General features: G+C 43.1%; 1 protein-coding gene across 4 annotated transcripts in view; it reads right to left on the reverse strand.

Annotated features, from left to right (window-relative positions):
• USP33 (ubiquitin specific peptidase 33) overlaps positions 1 to 22,487 on the reverse strand; it is an 82,886-nt gene that overhangs the window by 50,241 nt on the left and 10,158 nt on the right. For 3 of the 4 annotated variants that reach the window (XM_045026370.1, XM_045026368.1, XR_006581472.1), the window contains exons 4-6: positions 19,807 to 19,869; positions 8,053 to 8,205; positions 2,635 to 2,734 (exon numbers count right to left, since the gene is read on the reverse strand). In XM_045026370.1, the coding sequence (XP_044882305.1) occupies positions 2,635 to 2,734; positions 8,053 to 8,205; positions 19,807 to 19,869 (316 nt within the window). Of the gene's footprint in view, positions 1 to 2,634; positions 2,735 to 8,052; positions 8,206 to 19,806; positions 19,870 to 22,487 lie in introns of those variants that run through there. The other variant, XM_045026371.1, reaches the window with a different exon arrangement.

Consider the following 22,487-nt stretch of genomic DNA (forward strand, 5'->3'; position numbering starts at 1 on the left):
AGTGGATTTTATTTTACCTTTTTATTCACACTTAGTATCTTTATGTGACACTGTTTTGAAGAAAGATTATAAAGATAAGGGATTGAATGTTTTAATTTTACTTGCATTTAATGAGTTTACTAGTTCAAATGAATTCTACTGTATCTGTATTTGATTGATGTCTATAATTGTTAATTATATAACTGACAGGTTTTTAGGATTTATCAATGGCTTTTCAATACCTTTAATCTGTGCAACGAGTATTTAGATTATATAACAGTATACATACATTTTCTCAGTGTGTAATTATTTTTGCAAATGAATCAATTTTAGTTAATTTATGTTCTTTTTCTCTCTCTTTCCTGCTTGGATTTATTAAGTGTGTTAATCTTTATTCAGGACAGCTTCAGTCATCCTCTCCAAGAAAATCGCATTTTCAGACGAGGACTATTTCTTTTCTTAATTAACTCAGCAAACATTATATATGCTCACTCTATCTATAGCACAAGTTATAATGGGAAAAAAAATATTATAGGGCTCAACTGGTAAACATTGAGTCGTCCTAAGGGCTTCAAAAAGACTATTCCTGCAAGTCAGAACTAGCAACTATTACACGCTCATATCAGTTCAATTCAATTAAACTTTATCGGCACAACAGGCTATACGAGTGCTGCCAAAGTATAAATGAAATCAATAAAATAAAAGTTTGTCTCAAAATATAATAAAGTTCTTCTACAAGAATAATTGCAATGTATTACTGAAAACAATCTAATCACTACTTCTACTTACCAAGAAAAGTTACACAGCATTTAAAAATAGAATATTTAGCAATCAGACAAAGCCTTCAGCTCAACAGTCTGATAATTAACTGAGACACAAGAAATGCATCTCATCATTCTGATGCATGAGACAGGACGTTGCAAGTTCCATTATTAATTTTATAAAACTTGGTTCATTCAGCTAAATTAACCAAAAATATTTTCTAAAAAACAAACCAGTAAAAAAATAGAACTTAGCTTATAGGAACTGAGAAAGTCTCCTTCCTCTCTCTACATTTAAATGATTCTGCATTTCCCATCGCTTAACCTACATCAGACTGCCATTCCTGATTCTTCCCACCAGGAAGACTAATTCTCATTTAGAGTCAGAAGGTATACCAGTCACAGCTAAGGACATATTGAAATACATTAGGGTATTTCAAAAAGTTTTTTCAAATACAGTGTGTGTATTATATATAATTTCATATGCCCTCCCTGATTCTGCAGACACTTACACATGATTAACTTCACTGTGATTGTTCACAAGCATAAAGTTAAGTAACTGTGTAATCATTTAAAGGATTGGGCTTTTATTCAATACACATTTATTTAGCAAAGTTTTTAACAACTTATTAGTATAGTTTTCATCAAGTAGTAACTGAACTATTCATTGCAGTTACATTTAGCATTGCTTCATCCTGCCCTCCAATATATGCCTTGTCAGAAACATTTAACATTTGTTTTTAAATAAAACATTAAGATAAATTTGACTTGTGAGAGCATATTCTTTCTTGAAGCATATACACATAACTCTATTAGTGCTAATGGGAATTAGAATACAACTTTATCCGTACAGCAACTTTCATAAAGTGTATCCCCAGAACATTTCATAGGGTTAAATACAAATAAAAGCAGGAAGAGAGAAACTAAGGCATTGACAGGTGATTAAAAACAGTTTTTTTCAAAGTCTAAGAGCAGATGGTGAATCAGTGAGGTGGAGACACACAGGAAGGCTATACCAGATGGCAAGAGTGGCAGAGGAAAAGGCTTTGGGCCAACAGGGAGGCTGAACTGGCAAAAAAGCTGGTGCTAGTTGAGTCAAGGGAGAACAGAGAAGGAAAGAGAAACAAGGTCCATGAAACAGAAATCTCTCCCCATCATTGATAGGAGAAGGAATTGCCTTGACATGTTCACTGGTGTCTCAACAAAGCACCTCAGTAAAATATAACCAGAAGATAAAGTGAAGGAAGTAGTAAACAAAAATTATTCATTATAAAAGTGATCGATATTGGAGACTTCAAAGAGATGCCACATGGGGGACAAATAAATGACAAATAAAACCCTCTCAGTTTTGGGAGTTTCATTACACTTTCCCCTTTTCCATTATATCAATACCAGGCTTAGGTTAACGTTTGCATTGATAGCATTTGTCAGAGCATGAAATCCATTACTAACCCCAAAAAAGAGTGCTGGGAACTGCAGACTCAAAATGTTAACTAGTACTCAGAAAGCATTCATATAAAGCATCTTTTAAAAAAAGCAAAAATGTTAAAACAAAATTTGCAATAACTACCAGTGTCCAGTGTGGCTATGACACATATTTCAGTCCAATGAAAACTAGCAACTACACTAAATATCACAACTGCTTTCTTTATCAGTGACTGATATATTACAAATAACAACATGAGAGCCCCTTCTCTGAAGAAAAGGAAAGGATGCTGCAGGGCTTATTTTAGAGTTGGGGAAAATAGTTCCAGCTGGAAAAGAAATAATTTCTAAACAGCTGGGGAATGGATTCAAAGAAATACACATACTGTACATGGTGGAATTATTTAAGTGAGGGCATGGACAGAGCAATTAGTTGACAGTGTAGGCTTCAATCCTCCAGTTTCATTACCTCTTGTCTTCAGTTCATCTTCTTCCACCTCTATATCTAAAGCATCAAATACAGTAACTAGAGGAATCTTCAGTGTTGGATTACCAGGTATTTTAAAATCCTTATTGGAAGAAAAGGCAAAATATAAGTGTGATTATGTTTATAAATCCATTTTTTCTTTAAGTGTTAGTACAGCTTTACTAACATATGCCTATGACCTAAACATAGGAGTTCATTCAAAATAACTGCCTTCTAAATGCATGTTTCATTCTATGTAAGGCAAAAGTAGTTTGCACCTATGTTATGAAAGCTTACTAATGAAAGCAGGTACTTATGGTAAGAATATAGCACTGCACCATTTTCTGGAAAACCTGGAAAAAATAAATCAGTCAAAATACAATGCCAAACAAAAGATTTCCTGCCACTGCTTCAGGAACAGCAAGCCTGCTTTGCAATTCACCACATAACAATGGATTATAACACAACGCTTATAAAGGATTATGTGAAAGTCAGCACAAAAATTTGCCATCAGATGGCCCACTACATTTAATCGAGAGACAGAAGGTGGCGAAAAGGTATCCTGGCGGCTCCTGTCAGCACCCTGACCACCCAGAGGATTCAGGGGGCCTGGGGCAAAGCAGGGGAGCTGCGGCGCTTGTATACACCCGGCGATGGTCCGGGTCTTTGGCGGCATTTCGGCAGCAAGAGGCCCTTCAGTCGCTCTGCATCTTCGGCAGCACTGAAAGGCCCCCCTGCTCCAAAATGCCACCGAAACCCCGGAGCGACTGAAGGGCCCTCCGCCGACCCGGACCACCACCGGGCCAGGGCCTGCGGGGTCCGGGGCAAATTGCCCCACTTGCCCCCTCCCTCTGGGCGGCCCTGTGACCGCCTTTTGGGTCAGGACCATGCAATTTTTCATTTGCAAATTTGACACCATCAGTTTAGGATTAAACAAAGACTGTGAATGGCTTGCCAACTACAGAACCAGTTTCTCCTCCCTTGGTTTTCACACCTCAACTGCTAGAACAGGGCCTCATCCTCCCTGATTGATCTAACCTCGTTATCTCTAGCTTGCTTCTTGCTTGCTTATATTTACCTGCCCCTGGAAATTTCCACTCTTGCATCCGACAAAGTGGGCATTCACCCACGAAAGCTCATGCTGCAAAACGTCTGTTAGTCTATAAGGTGCCACAGGATTCTTTGCTGCTTTTACAGAACCAGACTAACATGGCTACCTCTCTGATACAGGACCCCCATGGTTACAGTACTGCCGACTGGGTGTTAAAAGTCTGGTCAGCAGTGCTGCGGAGCTAAGGCAGGCTAGCCCCTACCTGTCCTGGCTCTGCACTGTGTCCCGGAAGCAGCCAGGAGGTCCGGCTCCTAGATGGGGAGGCCACAGGGCTCTGCGCGCTGCCCCCACCCGAAGCACCAGCTCCACACTCCCACTGGCCAGGAACCATGGCCAATAGGAGTTGCGGAGGCAGTGCCTGCGGGCGAGAGCAGCGCCCAGAGCCGCCTGCCACACCTCTGCTTAAGAGCCAGACATGCTGTTGGCCACTTCCGCTGTGCTGCTGACTGGGAGCCGCCAGAGGTAAGCCTGTTCCCCAACCCCAAGCCTCAACCCCCTGCCCCAGCCCCGAGCTCCCTCCAACCTGGAGCCCTCTCCTGTACCCCAAACCCCTCATCTCCAGCCCCACCCCAGAGCCTGCACGCCCAGACGGAACCCTTACCCCTCCCACCCCCCAATCCCTGCCTCAACCCGCAGCCTCCCTCCCACACCCCTCATTTCTGGCCCCACCCCGGAGCCTGCACCCCCAGTTAGAGCCCTCACCACTCTCCCAAACCCTAACCCCCTGCCTCAGCCCAGTGAAAGTGAGTGAGGGTAGGGAAAGCAAGCCACCGGGGAGGAGGAGGGAGAGGAAAGAGAATGTAGTGAGCGGGGGGCAGGGCCTTAGGTGAGGGGGTGTGGCCTTGGGAAGGGGCAGAGCTAGAGTGTTCGGTTTTGTGGGATTAGAAAGTTGGCAGCCCTAACAGAGATGCAGTATGAGATAAAATACAATAACAATTTGCCTATGTCATTAAGGGGAGGAAATCCTAAACAAAATTTCAAGGTAAAAAGCAAGACAAAAATGTCACAAATCGTGCTTATTTCTCCTTATGCAACTCCATGTACGCTGCAACTTCCTTGAGGGTAGAAAAACAATTGGGTATTGGATGCATTTTCAAATCTGAATTCTGCAATCATGCCAAGAATTATTTTTAAGTCAAGACATCATATATTTCAGGAGCACATGTGAATAACATCAGAAAATCCAATATATTTAGCTGAAACACTACACAATTAAAATTCTGTGGCTGGTGTTTTAAGATAAAAAAATTATGCCCTATTTTAAATCTACTAATATTAAAACTGAAAACAAGCTAAAGTTATACAAGTATTTTTCAATCATTTCTTCAGGGGTATTTTTCCCCTAGAACTTCTGTGACTTCCCTAATAATACTGTATTGTATACATTTTGCCAATATCTTCTTGGACTCCAAACACTTAGTAGATTCCAACATATGTTGTTAAAAGAATACACGGTATATTTTCTGGTATAATTTTCTTTAAATCAATTTCTTGTAATTTTTGGGTTTATTGTGCTATGTTCTCCCCCACGAAAACAAACAAACAAAAAAACCACAAAATATTGTGCTTTTATTCACTTTACTCTTTACACACTTATTTTTTACTCTTGTATTTGAACTTCAGCTGTCATTTAACAAGTAGTTAGGCATATAAATAAATAGTATCTGTCCATTAAAATAACTCCTCTGTTGACTACAGGGAAATTCTGATGCAGCTTCTCAAGGAAAATGTGGTATGTCTAAATATTAATTATTTAGTGTTCCAATGTGCACAGCACTGTTCAAAAAGTCCAGTCCTGCAAAGGGCTGAGAGCCCCCAACTCTCACTGATTTCAGTGGGAGAAATAGGTATGTGCTGGATGTGCAAGTCAGTATCTTCTCCAAGGAAGGTATTTTCAATCTACTTTTAAAATATACAGCACAGTTTATTTTAATGGCATAGTTTTAGCTTGTACATGGAATCTTTAAATATCTGGGTTTTTTTTCCTGCTTTCTTTATTTGTCCCAATTCAGCTATTTCTTTTTCATTCACTGGAAGAGCTCATGAGGTTATACACTCAACTCGATGGCATTTCTCTGTAATGTGATTCCTTTAGAATGCAACATCTGATCAATTCCAAAATATTCTTGGCATCAATGGCCAGAACCCTAATAATTTTGGTGAAAATCAGAAAGGAGGAAAATGGGGGACACATGTAGCCCATGACATCTGCTAGCACAGCCAGAGCTTCAAGGACCTCTGCAATTATCTATAGATCAAACAACTCTTTGAGGGCACCCATTAACACCTTCCAGCCTAAGGCCTGGTCAACACGGGGGGGGGGGGAAAATCGATCTAAGATACGCTACTTCAGCTACGAGACTAGTGTAGCTGAAGTCGATGTATCTTAGATCAACTTACCTCCTGTCCTCACGGTGCGGGATTGACGACCGCAGCTCCCCCATCGACTCCACTTCCGCCTCTCACCCTGGTGGAATTCAGGAGTTGACGGGGAGTGCATTCGGGGATCGATTTATCGCGTCTAGACGAGATGCGATAAATCAATCCCCAATAGATTGATCGCTATACGGCGGGTAGTGTGGACGTATCCTAAGAATACCTCATCTCCTCTCTACCCATTCCTCCCCATAGAGTTTAACATGTTGACACCATGAATGACTTATCTCTCAGACAAATAATGATGGCGGGGGACGGGGGGGGGGATGAAGAGGAAAGGGGAAAATGGTGGTGTGCATATAGGCCCTGGCGGGGGGGGAGGGGGGAGAATGAGCGACGTGTGTGTGTGTGAGTGTGAGAGAGAGAGAGTGTGTGTGAGTGTGAGTGTGAGTGTGAGAGAGGACGTGATGGACAATGCACAATCCTGGTGAGGAGAAATTGTGGGGCCCTAATATGAAGGAGGGAGCACAGATTGTCCCTGGCATGGAGGGGCGTGGGTGGCACATAGAACCCCTGGAATGAGGGTAGGAGGAAATGGGAGGTGCAAACAGATGCTGGCATGGATGGACAATAAGAGACCATGGTATGAGAGGAAGGGCAATGAGGGAGCACAAAGAACCACTGATGGTGAGGGGAGGGAAGATTGGGGGTGGCACATAGAGATGCTGGTATGAGGGAAGAATGGAGGACAGATCAAACCCCTGGCAGGGAGGTAGCTAGAGGGTGGCACACAGGGAGCTGGAGAGGGGAGGAATGGGGAGATGCAAGGAGCCCTGGTGTGCACAATGAGCTCTGCCTAAACAAGCTACAAAGAGTGCTACCACCTAGATATTTTGCTCTTTCAGCTACAAATGATAATTGTTATAAAGTATGTGTTAACAATGGTCAAGTTCCTCTACTATGTTATGATCATGTAATAAATGACAGTTTAGAAATATAAAATTTCCAGTTTCATTTTCATTATAAAGTTTCCTAAATCCTGGCCATGTGTAAATGTGAAAAAGCTTAATTATCCTAACAGCACTACAAATAATATCAGTTTTTTGATGACTTAATTGTACCTTAATGTGTCTTTGATGACAGCATGCTTTCATGATTAAGTTATTCTGTTCACTTCTCTTTTAAAACATACACACACGCCATCCACAGAGACCATTTACTTCTGTCCTCTGAGGAAGCATATATCATAGGTCAAGAGACCAAAATTACTACAACTGTGGATGTATTGCTCAATGGGAAAAAAAAAAATCTCCAATAAGAAAAAACTTACATACCTTGTTAGTAATTTATAACAATGCAAACCCAGTAAGTTTAACTGAGCTATATCAAAAATATAAGATCATGCAAATCCTCTTAAATGATTTTATATTAGTGGCTGAATGAATACAGACTGACAGTTGCCTGCATGTTTCTCTTGATAAACACAATACTTGTATCTCCGTGTGAATTTGCACCTCTCTTTGGCTAGAGGCTCCATAAACAGACACCAAAACAACTTACTCTTCTGCCTGTAGCCAGTAATTATCTGAATATGAGAATTAAAAACTTCTCACTAACCACAGGATAGGAAGCAAAGCTAAATGATTATTCCCGTCCTAAAAACTCAAATGTAATTTCATATTCTCTGGTTGATTAAAAAAATTAAATAAAATACACTCATAACATCATTCTTGGGAAATAAATAGAGTGATACACAGAAAGATTTAATGTAGATTGAGCGTTAAGGTGCATTAGTCCTCAGAGACATAAAAAGGGAAGAGCACAATACAGAGGATCATATTATATCCAAACACCAGATAAGACACAACTGGGAAATAAGACAAAGCACAGCTAAAACAAGGTCTGTGTGTATTTCACTTGTTTAAATAACATACCTGTACACTATTTCCTTGTGTTTGGTGAGACAGTCTGGCATTTGGTAATAGAGAATGAGATCCCAATTTTCTATCCAAAAACACCTCTTTGCTACATGTATAACACCAGACACGCAGGGTGGTAAGGTTGACAGTTAGACAGTGCTTTGTATCCTAAAACAGAAGAAAAAAAAACCATTTTGGAACTTACATTAAACTTCAATGTGTCCAACCCAGAACTGTATTAATATGTGAAATCTTTCAAAAAAGACTAACATGTACAAGGTAAAAATGTTAAATTTAGCAGCAATTCAGCTTTTCCTGAAACCCAAGCTTTTAACTCGCAACACTTAGGCCTGGTCTACACTAAGAAGGGGGTTCGAATTAGGGTACGCAAATTCAGCTACGTGAATAGTGTAGCTGAATTTGAAGTACCCTAATTTGAACAACTCACCCGTCCAGACGCGGCGGGGTCGAACTCCGCGGCTCCCCCGTCGACTCCGCCAACTCCTTCTGCCGAGGTGGAGTACCGGAGTCGACCACGGCACTTCCGGAGTTCGAACTATCGCGTCTAGATCAGACGCGATAGTTCGAACTCCAAAAAGTCGAACTCTCCGCGTCGAACCGGCAGGTAAGTGTAGACGTACCCTTAGACTGAAGGGGTCCAAACCACATCACAAACACCATCCAAGAGGTATTTCTGCTTTAACTATCAGTACAATTTGAAAAGAGAAGATCTCAGTGTGGTCCATAATCATCTTAAACTGTTACAATTCATTCCCCAAGAAAGTATCTGGGTATTGGTAGGGCCCTATAAAATTCATGGTCCATTTTGGTCAATTTCATGGCCAGATGATTTTAAAATTAGTCAATTTCAAATTTTCAGATGTTTACATCTGAAATTTCATGGTTTTGTAATAGTAGGGGTCCCAACCCAAAGGCAGTCAGGGTGGGAGGGTCATAGGCTATTGCAGGGGGCGGGTTGTGGAGCAGCCCTGCAGGGGAAGAGGAAGTCTCGTCCCTCCCCATCCCCAGCTGGGACTAGTAGCTGGAGCCCTGAACAGTCCCCAGCCCTGTGCAAGATTTCATTTTGGGGGGGGGGGGGGGAGATCAGATTTCATGGTCTGTGATGTGTTTTTCACAGCCATGAATTACCAACACTTAGGGTCCTACCAATGGGATAGAGTATTTTCACCTCTAGGTCAGTATTTAAAAATCTCCCCTGGAAATAGCAAGTAATCAAGTCTTTGGCCCTTAAACGGCTGTCATATGGTAACGTAAAATGAGACATTTTAGCTCAGTTCCTAGAAAACTACAAACTTAATAAATAATAAATAATAATAATAGGAGATATACCTATCTCCTAGAACTAGAAGGGACCTTGAAAGGTCATCAAGTCCAGCCCCCTGCCTTCATTAGCAGGACCAAGTACTGATTTTTGCCCTAGATTCCTAAGTGGCCCCCTGTCCCCTTTGCTCCACCAAGTCTCCGAGCCTCTTTTGACAGTTTGCCAGCTTCTCACATAAATCAACCCTGTGGATTCTTCCACATGGCCTATGTATATGATATGATATTCCCAAGCTCATCCTCAAAGCGGTACATTGTCATTTAAGTGTTGCTGAAAGACTCCTCATATGTTGCCTACAGTGACTCAAATGATACCATATATAAAAATTGTAAGCTTCTCATTACAGGAGTGTTTGGAAAGTGCACAACACATGCGGGTGCTATCATAAATAACATGAAACAGAAACAGCCTTGCTGTTGCACAGGGTTCAAAGACACTCTTTCCCACACACACACCCTCCGCACCTTCCTTCCCTCATATGGCCACTCCACCAAGTTCCTGCTCACAGCCTACTATGGTACCTTAATAGTACTCAGAGCTTGGGGCAAAGTGCACTTCTTGTGCAAGCTGTTGTAAGCTACAGATAAAATTTTCTCTGTTAATACGACCTTGAACAATGCCCGTGTTTTTGACTTGCAGACTTTTGGATAACAAAGCTGCTAGAAACGGTGACATTTCCTACATAATTATTTCAGTTACTCTGCTGAAAATGCAAGTAGAACTTCCTTAATTATCAGGATAAACCTTCACCTGCAGCTTCAGCTATGTAGAAGCCTACAATAAACTGCTACAAACCTCTTTAGCAAGGGCTCAATATTCGCTAAGTGGAGGAATTAAAAATAATTATTTCTAGCACAGCCAAATACAAGAGAGAGAAAGCAAGGAAGCTAGTGAAAATGAGAGGGAGTGACAAACTGACATCAACCTTAATTGTTTCTCAAGCTAGAAAGGCCACTTTAGGGATTTTTTACTCCACATATCAAGTAACAAAGATCAGAAATGGCTATCTAGAATACTAGAGGGATGGATTAAATGGATAAAAAGAGCTCCAGTTAGATATAGGCTATTTTCCAGAAATTAAAGGAAACTGAACAAGAATGTGAGACCTTGTTAGAAATGACAGCAGATAAATCTATCTTTCCCTTTGTGCTACCTGAATAACACAAACAATAATTTAGGGTGCAAGGAGGCAGCAATAAACTTCAGTACAATGCCAAAAGGTGCAAGAAATGCAAGGTACCACCCACTCCACAAATGCCCTACAAGCAGCTCACACAATACATCATTTTACTTAAAAGTTGTAAAACTGATCTTTAACGCTAGTCATTAGCAAATCAGACTGTGATATAATCCTAATACAGTATCTCAGTGTCTAAATATTAGCTATATTACAACAACACACTAAGGCTAAATCCTGATTGATACGCTATCCTGCTGTGAACAGTAAAAAAGATCCATACCCCATATATAATTATTCTAATTAAAGATAAACTGCAAGAAGTAAAAATAGGAGAGAATACTGAAGGGTGGGAAAGGAGAAAGAGGATGAGGGTAAGAGTAAGTTTCTTCCTAAACAATACTGAAAGCAGTATACTTTTCTATATCTTTTGCTACAGAGCTTTTTGGGATACTGATCTATGGAATTTAGAAACTGGTGGTGTTAATGAAATCAAAGTTTTTAATCACTTGTGTACATCCATTCCCCAACATGTTGAAACACATTTATAAGCCACCTCCCAACCATTGTGCTATAAAGCAAAAAAATAAAGTATCACAAAAAGAAAACCTCTACCTGAAATTCAAACCAGTAAAAACAAATGAGAAATTCAATACAAGGAGAAAGGGATGTTAAGGTATTACATATAGGGCAAATAATGATTAAAAAAAGTCCCAGAGGCCTTAGGCAAAAGTCTTAACGTATTTAATAGAAGCATAAAGAAATTATCCAAGATGATTGTCAGGGGACACTGGATCCATATCCAAGGGGCCAAAAAGCTACAATCACCTGCCAACTTGAGATGTGATTCCTATGTGGTAAAAGTCATGGAGGAGCCCTTGAGTATAGCCAGGGTCTATGCCATTTATGATTTTAATAATCAATAGTGCCAGGTTAAAGTCAGCCTGATATTTGGTAGACAGCCAAGATCCACAACATGGGGTGGATGTAACATGAACACAGCTGCTCCAATCAATGAACAAACATATTATATTCTGGCCTAGCTGCATGCAGCTGAGTTACCCTGCAAAGAGAAATCGCAGGGCTGGTCCATACTAAGAAGCGGGGTCGAACTAGGGTACGCAAATTCAGCTACGTGAATAGCGTAGCTGAATTCGAAGTACCCTAGTTCGAACTACTCACCCGTCCAGACACCGCGGAATCGAAGTCCGCGGCTCCAAGGTCAACTCCGCCACCGCCGTTTGCAGTGGTGGAGTACCGGAGTCGACCGCGGCGCTTCCGGAGTTCGAACTATCGCGTCCAGATTAGACGCGATAGTTCGAACTCCGAGAAGTCGAACTCACCGCGTCGACCCGGCTGGTAAGTGTAGACTAGCCCTCAGTAATTGAGACTTGTGGTCACAAGGGCATTGTACTGCCTGTCATGGTATACACACCAGACTCTGTTGTAATAACTGTAATGGGGATCCTTTGAAACTGCTAGAAAAAGAGACCCCTTGCTGTTCTCCTTAGTGTTCTAACCCGAGGCCTAATTACTAGCACAGTATTATCACCTGGGGCAACACCTTGGCCTAAGCCGTGGCCTGGATTCAGCAGTACTAGCACAAACTGCTGACTGACTAAACAATAGCAATGCATCTGTAATGGATTGTCATGGAATAAATAGGGTTCAAGCCTGAACAACAAAGCATTTTGCACCAAGTTAGACATATAGCCCACATATGTCCATAGAAAGGGCATGTTAAAAGTAACATTCCTAACCTGACTACCTCTGAACAGAAAAGAGGAAGAAGGAAAATCTCACTAGGTTTAGAATGTCTGAACTGAAGTCTCACACTGATGCTAAAGCATCTACACTGTATTACGCAGACCCGAGTCAAACCAGCCTATCCCAGGCTTCCTAGTGCTCTCCGCAGCTGAAGGTGCTCTACTCCTCTGTTCATAGTGCACTATGGGAAAACTGTCCACACTGCACCTCACAGGAAGTTGTTGCAGCCCACCGACACATCCTGTTAGGCCATCTTTTGGACATATTGATAGCATTCTCTCACCTACCAAAGGCACCTGTTGGAGCTGTTTGTGACTCTCAGTATAGCCGCTGATGCCCCAATGTAAATCAGCGCTTCTGGAGCAGCGCAACAAGCACAGACTTGTGGGATCACATTGTCATGTGGACCTGGAATGACCACTAATGAGAAGCTCCACAAGAAGAAAGCTACATTTCTGGAGCTTTGTAAGCAGCTTGCCCCAACCTTCCAGTGTCATGACACATGCAAGAGGATGGCCACAGAAGCAGGTTGCTATATCCACCTGGCTACTCCAGACTGATACAAGTCCATTGCTAATCAGTTTAGCATGGGAAAGACAACTGTGGATAAAGTGGCAGTGGAGGTTTCTGTGGCAATCAGGCGTGTGATTTACAATAAGGCTGTAGGCTTAAACAATATCCCTGAATTACAGCTGGTTTTCAGAGAATGGGGCTTCCAAACTGTGCCAGAGCCATTGATGGGATTCATGTGCCCAGAGTTGCCCTCAAAGGCACATGAGTACATAAATCACAAAGGATACTACACTGTTGTTATGGAGGTCCTTGTGGACCACAGAGGCCTATTTATGGATGTCAACATGGGCTGTACTGGAAGACTCCATGATGCCAGGGTTTCCTGCCGATCAGGAATCTACCTTCATGGACAGGCTGGGAAACAATTCTCACCAGACAACGCGGGCATAAACAGAGTAACTCTCCCCACTCTTATTCTAGGGAACCCCGCATACTACCTTTTGCCTTGGCTTATGAAACTGTATCCTGATCTCAGAGGCCCTGGCCAGAAGGTTTAATTACACTCTCAGTAAGTGTAGAATGGTGATTGAATGAGCCTTTGGCAGACTGAAATCCCCCCGGGACCATTTATAGAACTGTTTAGATTCCAGTGTCATCAATGTTGCCTGCATTGTCGTAGCTTCCTGTGCCCTAAACAATCTTTGTAAAGCCAAAGGTGAGCCATTATTTCCTCCTGAACGGACCTATGACAGAAATGGATTGCTGAACCAGAACACTCAGCCAGACAGTGTGCCTCATCATTATCTGATGGAATGCAGTGATGGTAATGAACTTTCTTAATAAAATAAAAGCCTTTATTTGTGAACATGGCAGTATTACAAAAAATATATATTAAAGCACTGTCAGGCAGCCCAGCTGTCATTACTCTATCAAAACAATAGCAATAAACCAACACCAGTTGTAAAACCAATAATAAAACATATTGCATAAAATAAACAGTGAACTGTGCAAATAGTGAAACTGGTGCCAAAAAGCAAATGTCCTACTCTTCCGTGTTCTCTGCCCCCACCGCCAGTTCTCCTTTCCTTTTCTTGCACTTTTGGCACTTGGTGCCACTGCACAGGGGCAGAGGTCTGCATGGGGCTATATTTGCCCTCTTCAGTAGTGTGAAATCCCAGTTGCAGGAGTCACCCAACATAGAATTTTCCAAAATGTTTGCGGTCTGCAGCACATGGTATCATGGAGGGAACACAGGATGTCGTGCAGGAGCAGCAGGATTCTGTACTCTTGTGACCATTAGCACAAGCAGCCTCTCAATAGGTCTTTCTGTTGAGCTCTCTCTCTCTCCCTCAAGCAACGTTCCTGCTCCAAAAATCATATTGCCAGAGTCTCCTCATACACTACAATTCTGTCCTCATGCTCTTCAGCCTGTGCCTTTCCACTTGTCATGAATCCTTTTCCCTTTCATATTGCACCTGCTTGTTGGTCCTGTCTAGAATATCCCATAAGTTTATCACAGAAACTCTTACACCGGTCTGTGACAGTTTGAAATCTCAGGCTCCTGCTGCAATCTGGCTTTGCTGGCGAGGTACAAGGGCCTGCACAGGCTGAAGGACCTGCATGTCCAACAGTACATTATTGTCTCAGTATTTCAAAAATGGTTCAGTGCATCCGCAAAGTGCCTATAGAATCTCAAAGCCAAAAATTGACACTTCGATAATGCTGCTTCAGTATATTGTAAGAGGAATGCTTTGGTTCCCAGAAGCTCCATGGACACAACAGAGTTAGAGTAAAAAAAGAGCACAAACAACGGTAAGATAACATTTACAAATGTTATATGTTTAAAGCAATGGCACTCAACCTATTTACCGTTGTGGGCCACATATGCAGCACTCTGTGGCCTGGTCTACACTACACAGTTAGGTCAACGAAAGGCAGCTTAAGTTGACCTAATTATGTCAGTGTCTGCATTACAGCTATGTCCCACCAATGTATGTACCCTACAGCACTGACAAAATAACTCCACTTTCACGACAGGGATAAGGCTTACGTCAGTGTAGTTAAGGTGCTGCAGTGTCTGTGTAGACACTTACTTACATTGGCTGTTAGCTCTCGTCAAATGTCACTGCTCCAGGGGAGTCATGAAATTGACAAGAAAGCTGGGCAGCTAGAGCCCAACTGTCCCCCACTCCCTTGGAAATAATTCCGGGGGACAACTAATGAGATAACAGGGCTGGGAGTGAGGTCAAAGGGTCAAACAAAGGGAACCGGATGGGGACACTGAGCAGAGAACCCCGGACAGCGCCCACTGCTCCTCGAAGGTGTCAAGGGAGCCAGCGGACGCCGCCCAGAGGAACTCTGCCCGGATGTGTGAATGGACAGAAGATTGGAAATAGGCCCCACAGCCACAGGAGACCCTATCGGCCAACCTCCTCTCCCTGGTTTTATGGATGGCCGTTTTAGCCAGGGCCAGGAGGCTTTGTGGGGCCACAAATAGGGAGTGCATAAATAAAAGGGTGAGGGGGAAAAGTGCAACCAAAATCTTAACAAAATATTTGTGAGGAGCTGGAATAGGGGCTGCAACTTGGCGCACTCCAAGTAAACGTGCACCGTGGTCTCCCTCATGAACAGAAGGGGCAGGTGTCTGGGACGGGGGTAAACTGTGCAAAGTACACACCCATGCTCACGGCCCCATGAAGGAGCCGCCAACCGATATCCCCGGCGGGCCTCAGGACCAGGGCAGAGTATAGGCTGGCCCACCAGGGCTCCTCACCCTCTAGAGGTGGCAGGAGGTCCCGTCACTTTGTGTCAGGGCGGGACACGAGGGTGAGGAAGTGAAAGTTGTGGAGCACGAGTGTGTATAGATGTTTCCTTGGCGCGGTCTGGAAACAAACCGGCTGCAAGTCGTGCAGCCGGCTTATGGTGAAAGGGCGGGGGGGCCGGTTGGGTCCACGGGGCAGGGGCCTGATGAAAAGGTCCGGAGGGCCTGGGGTGGAGGGTGGGTGGGGCGTGCCCTCTCGCAGGACTCGGTCGAGGTAGGCCCGAGCAGCAGGCAGCAAAGCGGCTCTCACCTCCTGAAGTATGCACTGGGGATTACGAGGCCTGGAGAGCCCCATGTGCTGAGCAAGCATCAGGAGATCCAGCCAGTCTCCCCGGTCGTAGTCCAGGAGGTCTCTGACTCTGGTGACTTCTGCCAGGACCAACCTCTGGCGCACCGAGGGGGACTCCTGTAGCAGGGGCTCTGCAAGGAGATCTGCTCCCTTGGTGGCCGCCACGGATGTGGTCACAGAGAACAGCTTCCAGGTCCAGAGGAGGTCCTGGTAGAAGACCGGCAGCCCGGAGAGGTCTCACGGAAGACCTCTCAGATGGAGATAAAGGTCGTATTGGAACCCTCGGAAGCGGCGCAGGAAGTCCACGCCGGACTACCTGCACCAAAAAGGAGCCTCTGCAGGGCCTGGAGGCAGAAGACATGGACCTGAGTGTGTAGACACTTCAGGCCCTGGCCTCCTTCCTCCAGGGGCAGGTGGAGGACCCCTGCAGAGACCCAGTGCAGCCCTGGCCAAAAGAATTCCAGAATCACCGTCTGGAGGTGGGCCAGGAAGCCCGGGGCCAGGACCAGGGTGTTGAGTCAGTACCAGAGCATGGACAGGACTAGTTGATTGGGCACCAGTGCCCTCCCTCAGGGGGAGAGGCTCCGGAGTAGTCCTGTCCATTTCTGGAGCCACTCCGTCAGCCTGCCCATTAAACAGTACCAGTTTTCCGGCAGAGACGGATGCGTGGCAGAAAGGTAAACGCCGAGATAGAGCAGCGTACCCACGCTCCACCGGATGGCCTGAAGCACAGGTGGGAGGGAGCTCGCCTGCCACCTGTCCCCAACCTCCAGGCCAGAGCTTGTGACCCAGTTAACCCGGGCAGAGGAGGCTGCCGAGTAGACGGCCTGGCAAGCCTCCACCTGCGCCAAGTCGCCCAGGTCCTGGACAACGAGGAGAACGTCGGTGGCGTACGCCGACAGGACCACGTGTGGAGCTGGGAGCAAGAGGCATGAGGAGCTGAGAGTGAGAAGACATATTGCTGGAAGACTGAGGAGTACAAGCATTATCAGACACCAGAAGAAAGGTCCTGTGGTGAGGATAAAGAAGGTGTTGGGAGGAGGCCATGGGGAAGTAGCCCAGGGAGTTGTAGCTGTCACACAGCTGTACCAGGAGGCACTCTAGACAGCTGCAGTCCACAGGGCCCTGGGTTAGAACCTGGAGTAGAGGGCGGGCCCGGGTTCCCCCCAAAACTCTCAACTCCTGATTAGACACAGGAGGAATTGACCTGGACTGTGGCTTCTACTAGAGGGGAAGGTCTCTGGGCTCTTTCCTGACCCACATGGTGAATCGCTGAGCGAGCAAATCCGCCAATAAGCGCAGGACCCACCAAGGTGGAGGAGGAACTTTGTCACAACAAGTATCAAATAAAAATGAAAGTGTGAATGCTTGTTTAACTGCTGTTTGTGCTTCCTGGTCTCCATTTTGAATTCCACATGATGGTGGTGGTAGTGGGTTGAAATCAAGGCACTGGCACGCATTCCACCATTAGTGGACGCATGCTGCTACCCATAGCTAGTAATATATTTTGCTTTGGGTCATAAACCAGAAATATCTCCCATTCCTTTAACAACAAACAGCAGCAGCAAACATGGGGCGAGAAACTTACCGGGCTCTGGGGCTACTTCTGCTGGTTCTGCGGCAGGCTGCTCCTCCTGAGGGTCATCAAACTGCCCCTCTGAGTATAGACTCAGGACATGCTACAGCTGCTGTGGTGGCAAAGCCTCCTCAGGAACTAGTGTGAGCACCAGAGTTATTTGGCTAGCCTGCTCCAGCTCCCCTCTGATTCAGGGTTCAGAAGGTCGCCATCCCGACTGATGGTGACACACTGTTGGCTCCACACTCAGCACAGTACCCAGCACCCTGTCAAACTCCTTCTAAAAGAGGTAGGATGATGGAATGTTCCCAAAGGTGTGGCTCACATCCCTTGCTTTACAATAGCTGCTCTTGAGCTGCTTAATCCACTCCTGTCACTGGTCCAGTCAATCCCCAACTCTGCCAGCTTTTTCGCTCTTTCTTGATATGCACAGACATTTCTAGCACTCTTACTGAACTTGTTTGTTTTGGTCACCTCACACCAGGGATTTACCAAATCTGGCTGATCTCATGACCAGGTTGCAGCGTGCATGGTTAAGAACTTCTAGGCAATGGCCACTGCAAATGCACAAGAAGGTTCACTCTGTTCAAGATGGTTTGTGTAAAGTGGAGCAGTGTGTCCATATGCACAGAGCATCCCATCTAACTATGCCGTACCTATCCCATAACTGAAGGCACAGTCTCCATGACCAGGTTCTAAGCTTGGTAGGAGATGCACTGAAGGAGTACATCAATATGTATATTATACAAATGCACTTTATTATATGATTTACATTTTCCAAATGTTCAGATATTCTCTAAGAGCTTCCAAAGTTATACTGCAATATACTGGAGGTCAGGAAGAGAAGGCTACACAGTAAAGTGAATGGCCCTACATGAAAGTATATTTTCTCCAAAGATTCAAAGACTTACACAATCTTTCCAAAGATCTTTCTGCTGTAGATTCAAGTCATGAGAGAAAAACATCCACAGAGGGTACATATATAATCCAACACAAAAATATGTGGCACCAAGTCTCAGAGCCCAGGTCAGTTAACTCAGGCTTATGGGGCTTTGACTCCAGGGCTGAAAATTGCAGTGTAGACATCTGGCCTGGAGCCTGGACTCTGAAATCACCCCCACTGGGTCCCAGAGCCTGGACTCCAGCCCAAACTCAAACATCTACTCTGTAATTTTATAGCCCTGTGAACAAAAGTCAGCTAGCCCAGGCCAGCTGCAGCCATGCCGCGGGTCTTTTACTGCAGTGCAGACAGACAATTAACCCAAGCATCATACCTAGGAAGAAATAATCTATTTTTTAAAAAAAAAAAAAAAAAAAAAAAAAAGACATTGCTGTTTATATAATAATGTCTGAGAAGAGTAAAAGACAAAAAAAAACTTAGTAACGCCTCCAAACACAAGTCAGATGGCAGAGTGCTGCTAGGAGTTGCAGGAATTATGAACAAGGGTCTGTGAGCTAAGCTGCACATTAAACCTGAATTATGGAGCAGGAATCCTGGACTATGCAATAATGATTTTTCCACCCCTTCCTCACATTAGTACAAACTCTTCATTATTGATTTCAACATTAAATTCAATGTATTTTATGCAAATTTGTATATTACAAGCACAAAGATGCTTTCCAGAAATTGTCAAGGAGAAGCAGGATGTTGCACCAGGGAGACAAAATTCCTCCTCCATTGTTACACCTTGACAGTAATTAACTGTTCCACTGCACCCAGACCTAGTGCCTGCCTCTACATCCAACCGTGATAAAGAATTTTTGTTAAAATGATCAGCAATGAAATAGTTAATCTAAAAGAGCATAATTAAACTGCAGTGTTAACTCCCAAGTGAGATGCATGAGGCATTTTATGTTGGGGAGCACAATTATGCAGTATGTTTAAATAGATGAATAATTATGTAGCTGCATAATCATATTATAAACACACGGGCCCCCAAATGAATTAGACATGATCCCCAAGGGCAAGAAGGCATTAACAACAAGAAAAGCTTCAACTCACGAAAAACTACCTGACTGCACTGGTCAAAAACAAGAAGAATAGTCTAACTCCTTCCTCCACCTCCTCCCCTAAGGAGTCGGGGGAAAAAAGCTGCTGTCCTAGAATAAAGGGCTTTTACCATTTGATGGAGAGACCCTAGATGACAAAAACTAGAATGAAACCGTGTATATATATATATATATATATATATATATATATATATATATATATATATATATATATATATATATATATATATATATATATATACACACACACACACACACACACACACACACCTACCTGAGAATGTATGGTACTGTGATCTACATGGGATTCACCGCAGCCAACATACGAACATCTATTCTGTCAAACAAAAATAAGAGAAATAATTATGGTGCAGTATACGCTGTTAATTCTTTTTAGTGAGTTGTCAAAACATACCTACAGAACAAAGTGATAAGGCTTCCAAATGCATTTTTAATTGACGCTATTGCATATTTGCAGGATTCTGAAAAGAGCAAGGTATCATGCAAGGTAAGGACTGCAATAAATAATATAGTAAAGCAATGAGAATGCTGCAAGATTTTCCTCTGAACTTCCTTGATTTTGAGGGTGGGGTTAGACAATGTTTTTGATGTATGTCTTCTTCAGCCATTTTAACTTGATCTTTTTCTTATTTAAAAAACAAAGTGTCCAAGATATTCTGAAATTCCATGAAATGTGAACATGCCACTCTCAATTGTGTGTGTATTATTTGCGATCTTTAATTCAGAGTTTGCCTCTAATCTGTCAAAATTGTTAATATTCAATGTCAATCATTTGAACATCAGGGCACATTTATATGCACATCAAGGCTACTGACCATCTGAACATTTTATAACCTACAGATTTATTACCCTTGAAGGCTAATAGCCATCAACATTCCATCTTTAAGTATGTGCCATATTTGAGTTACAAAATGCAAAGTCTATTTATAATTCAATAATTCTATTATTACAGTTCTGATCTAACATGTATTTGCTGAGCTGGTATGCAAACCTGAAGCTGTCAGTATGACACTAACCTCAAGACATTGCTACTAGTCCCCATTTCCATGAGCACCAAACACAAGCACTTAAGTAATCTGTACATACTGTTTGTGTACATTAACATATATACACAGATGCTGCTCATACAAAGCGTTGGTACTTAAACGTCAATTGCATTAACTGCTTTCTAAAACTTTAATAGCACACATTTATAGAAGATAATAAGTACTGGTTAAGCAATGAGGCATAATGAAGTTTCTATCATGCTGGAATCTCACCACGTGCTGGGTGTTTTGGTAAGGACAAACGGGAAGGCAAGGTGCCAAATCATCCAAGAAGAGGAGATATCACACCATGAAACCTCCTTTGAAGTGTCTTATTGTGACTAAAATATCACTCTGTGGAAATATTGGTAGGAAATTAAAATAAATTATTCAATAAATGTCCAAGTGTTCTAGATTAAAGTGGATATAAATTCAAAACAGACAAAAAATGATTTTTGTTTAGCAAATGCCTGGTGTTCTCTCTTTTCCCCCCTTTTGGTTTTGTGACTTTTCCACCTGATATTCCGATCCTTCCCACTCCTTCCACTTTGGTTTTCCCTGCTAAAAGTTTTTTTAGATGTAATTTGGTAGCTTAAAAAAATAGCTTAATGAGAAATTGCATAATACTTCAGCTAACATTCTCTCTTTTTGAGAGAAAGAACAGAAAAATCTGTTATTTTTCTTGCAACCAGGATTCTCTTGAAGAGGAGGGAGGGTGGAAAGCAATTTTAGAAATATATACAAACTGCTCCCTGTCACGTTTCAGCCCAGATTTGAGTGCTGACAAGAGATATGCATCTGAGCTGAGGAGTTGAAAAACCCTGCTCAGGCAGATCTGCAGCACCTGGAGGGACATTTTACAGATGATTCAGCTGCACTTCCCCTCTTGTATCACAGAGATGCACCTTAATCAGATGCAACATTCTCTCCATTCATTTTTTAAAAACATCAGGAAGCCCCCCTTCATGCCAAAAGCTGGGAGGGTGATGCAGCAATATATCTTAATGCTGGAGGTAAGATGGTTAAGTTATTTTAAGAGGGAGAGGGAAAAGAGGTAAGTAGGTAAGGACAAAGCCTGAAGAAAGAATACTTTTTAAATGTTTGTATAGGATTTTTAAATGTTTGAATAAATGTTTTTTTACTTGTTTTGCTTGGTGATAATGAAGTGACACTAGGTCAGGGATTCTCAACAATTTTTTTGGTGGCCTAAAATACTTACTTAACTTTAGGAAAAACAAATAAATATGCACATATAAATGTCCATATCATTATAATTTATGTAGGATTTTTTTTCCAGACTCAATAATAAAAATAATTAACAGCTGTGTCTATTCTTTACTGGGCCTAACAGAATAGAAACACAAATAAGGTGCTTAGTATGTTCTTGTCTTGATTTTTTTTTTTTTTTTAAAAAGATGTGCTAGTTACTAAGTTTGCTGTGAAAAGTGATATTAACAAACATACAAATATCACTTTTCACAGCAGACTTACTCAGCCCCTGCAAGCTTTGAGACAAATTAAGCCCTGGATGGGGAGGTGGATATGGAGGTATTGGGGGCCAAGGGCACTGGAGTGGGGAGTGATCTTGCGGCCACAGCTTGCCACCGTATGGCCTGGGAATGAAGCCTGAAACCCAATGGCTGAAGCCTGACCCCACCAGCCCTGGGAAGGTGGGGAACTCACTAGCTGCCTGTGCCTCCAGTTCTTGTATCTCCAGAGGTGGGCAGGGCCCAACCACTGCTGGCTTTTCCCTCACCCCATCACCACCCAGGAGGTTGTGGCCACAAGAAAAGTCCCTGGTGGCCACATGCGGACACAGTGGCTGCATTTGAGAAACATTGCACCAGATAATGTTGTGCTCTGACAAGTCAATATTTACTGTAAATACCAATAGTATTTCCACTCTTTG

This window comes from Mauremys mutica, chromosome 8 (assembly GCF_020497125.1).
Source record: "Mauremys mutica isolate MM-2020 ecotype Southern chromosome 8, ASM2049712v1, whole genome shotgun sequence".
Classification (NCBI taxonomy): domain Eukaryota; kingdom Metazoa; phylum Chordata; order Testudines; family Geoemydidae; genus Mauremys; species Mauremys mutica.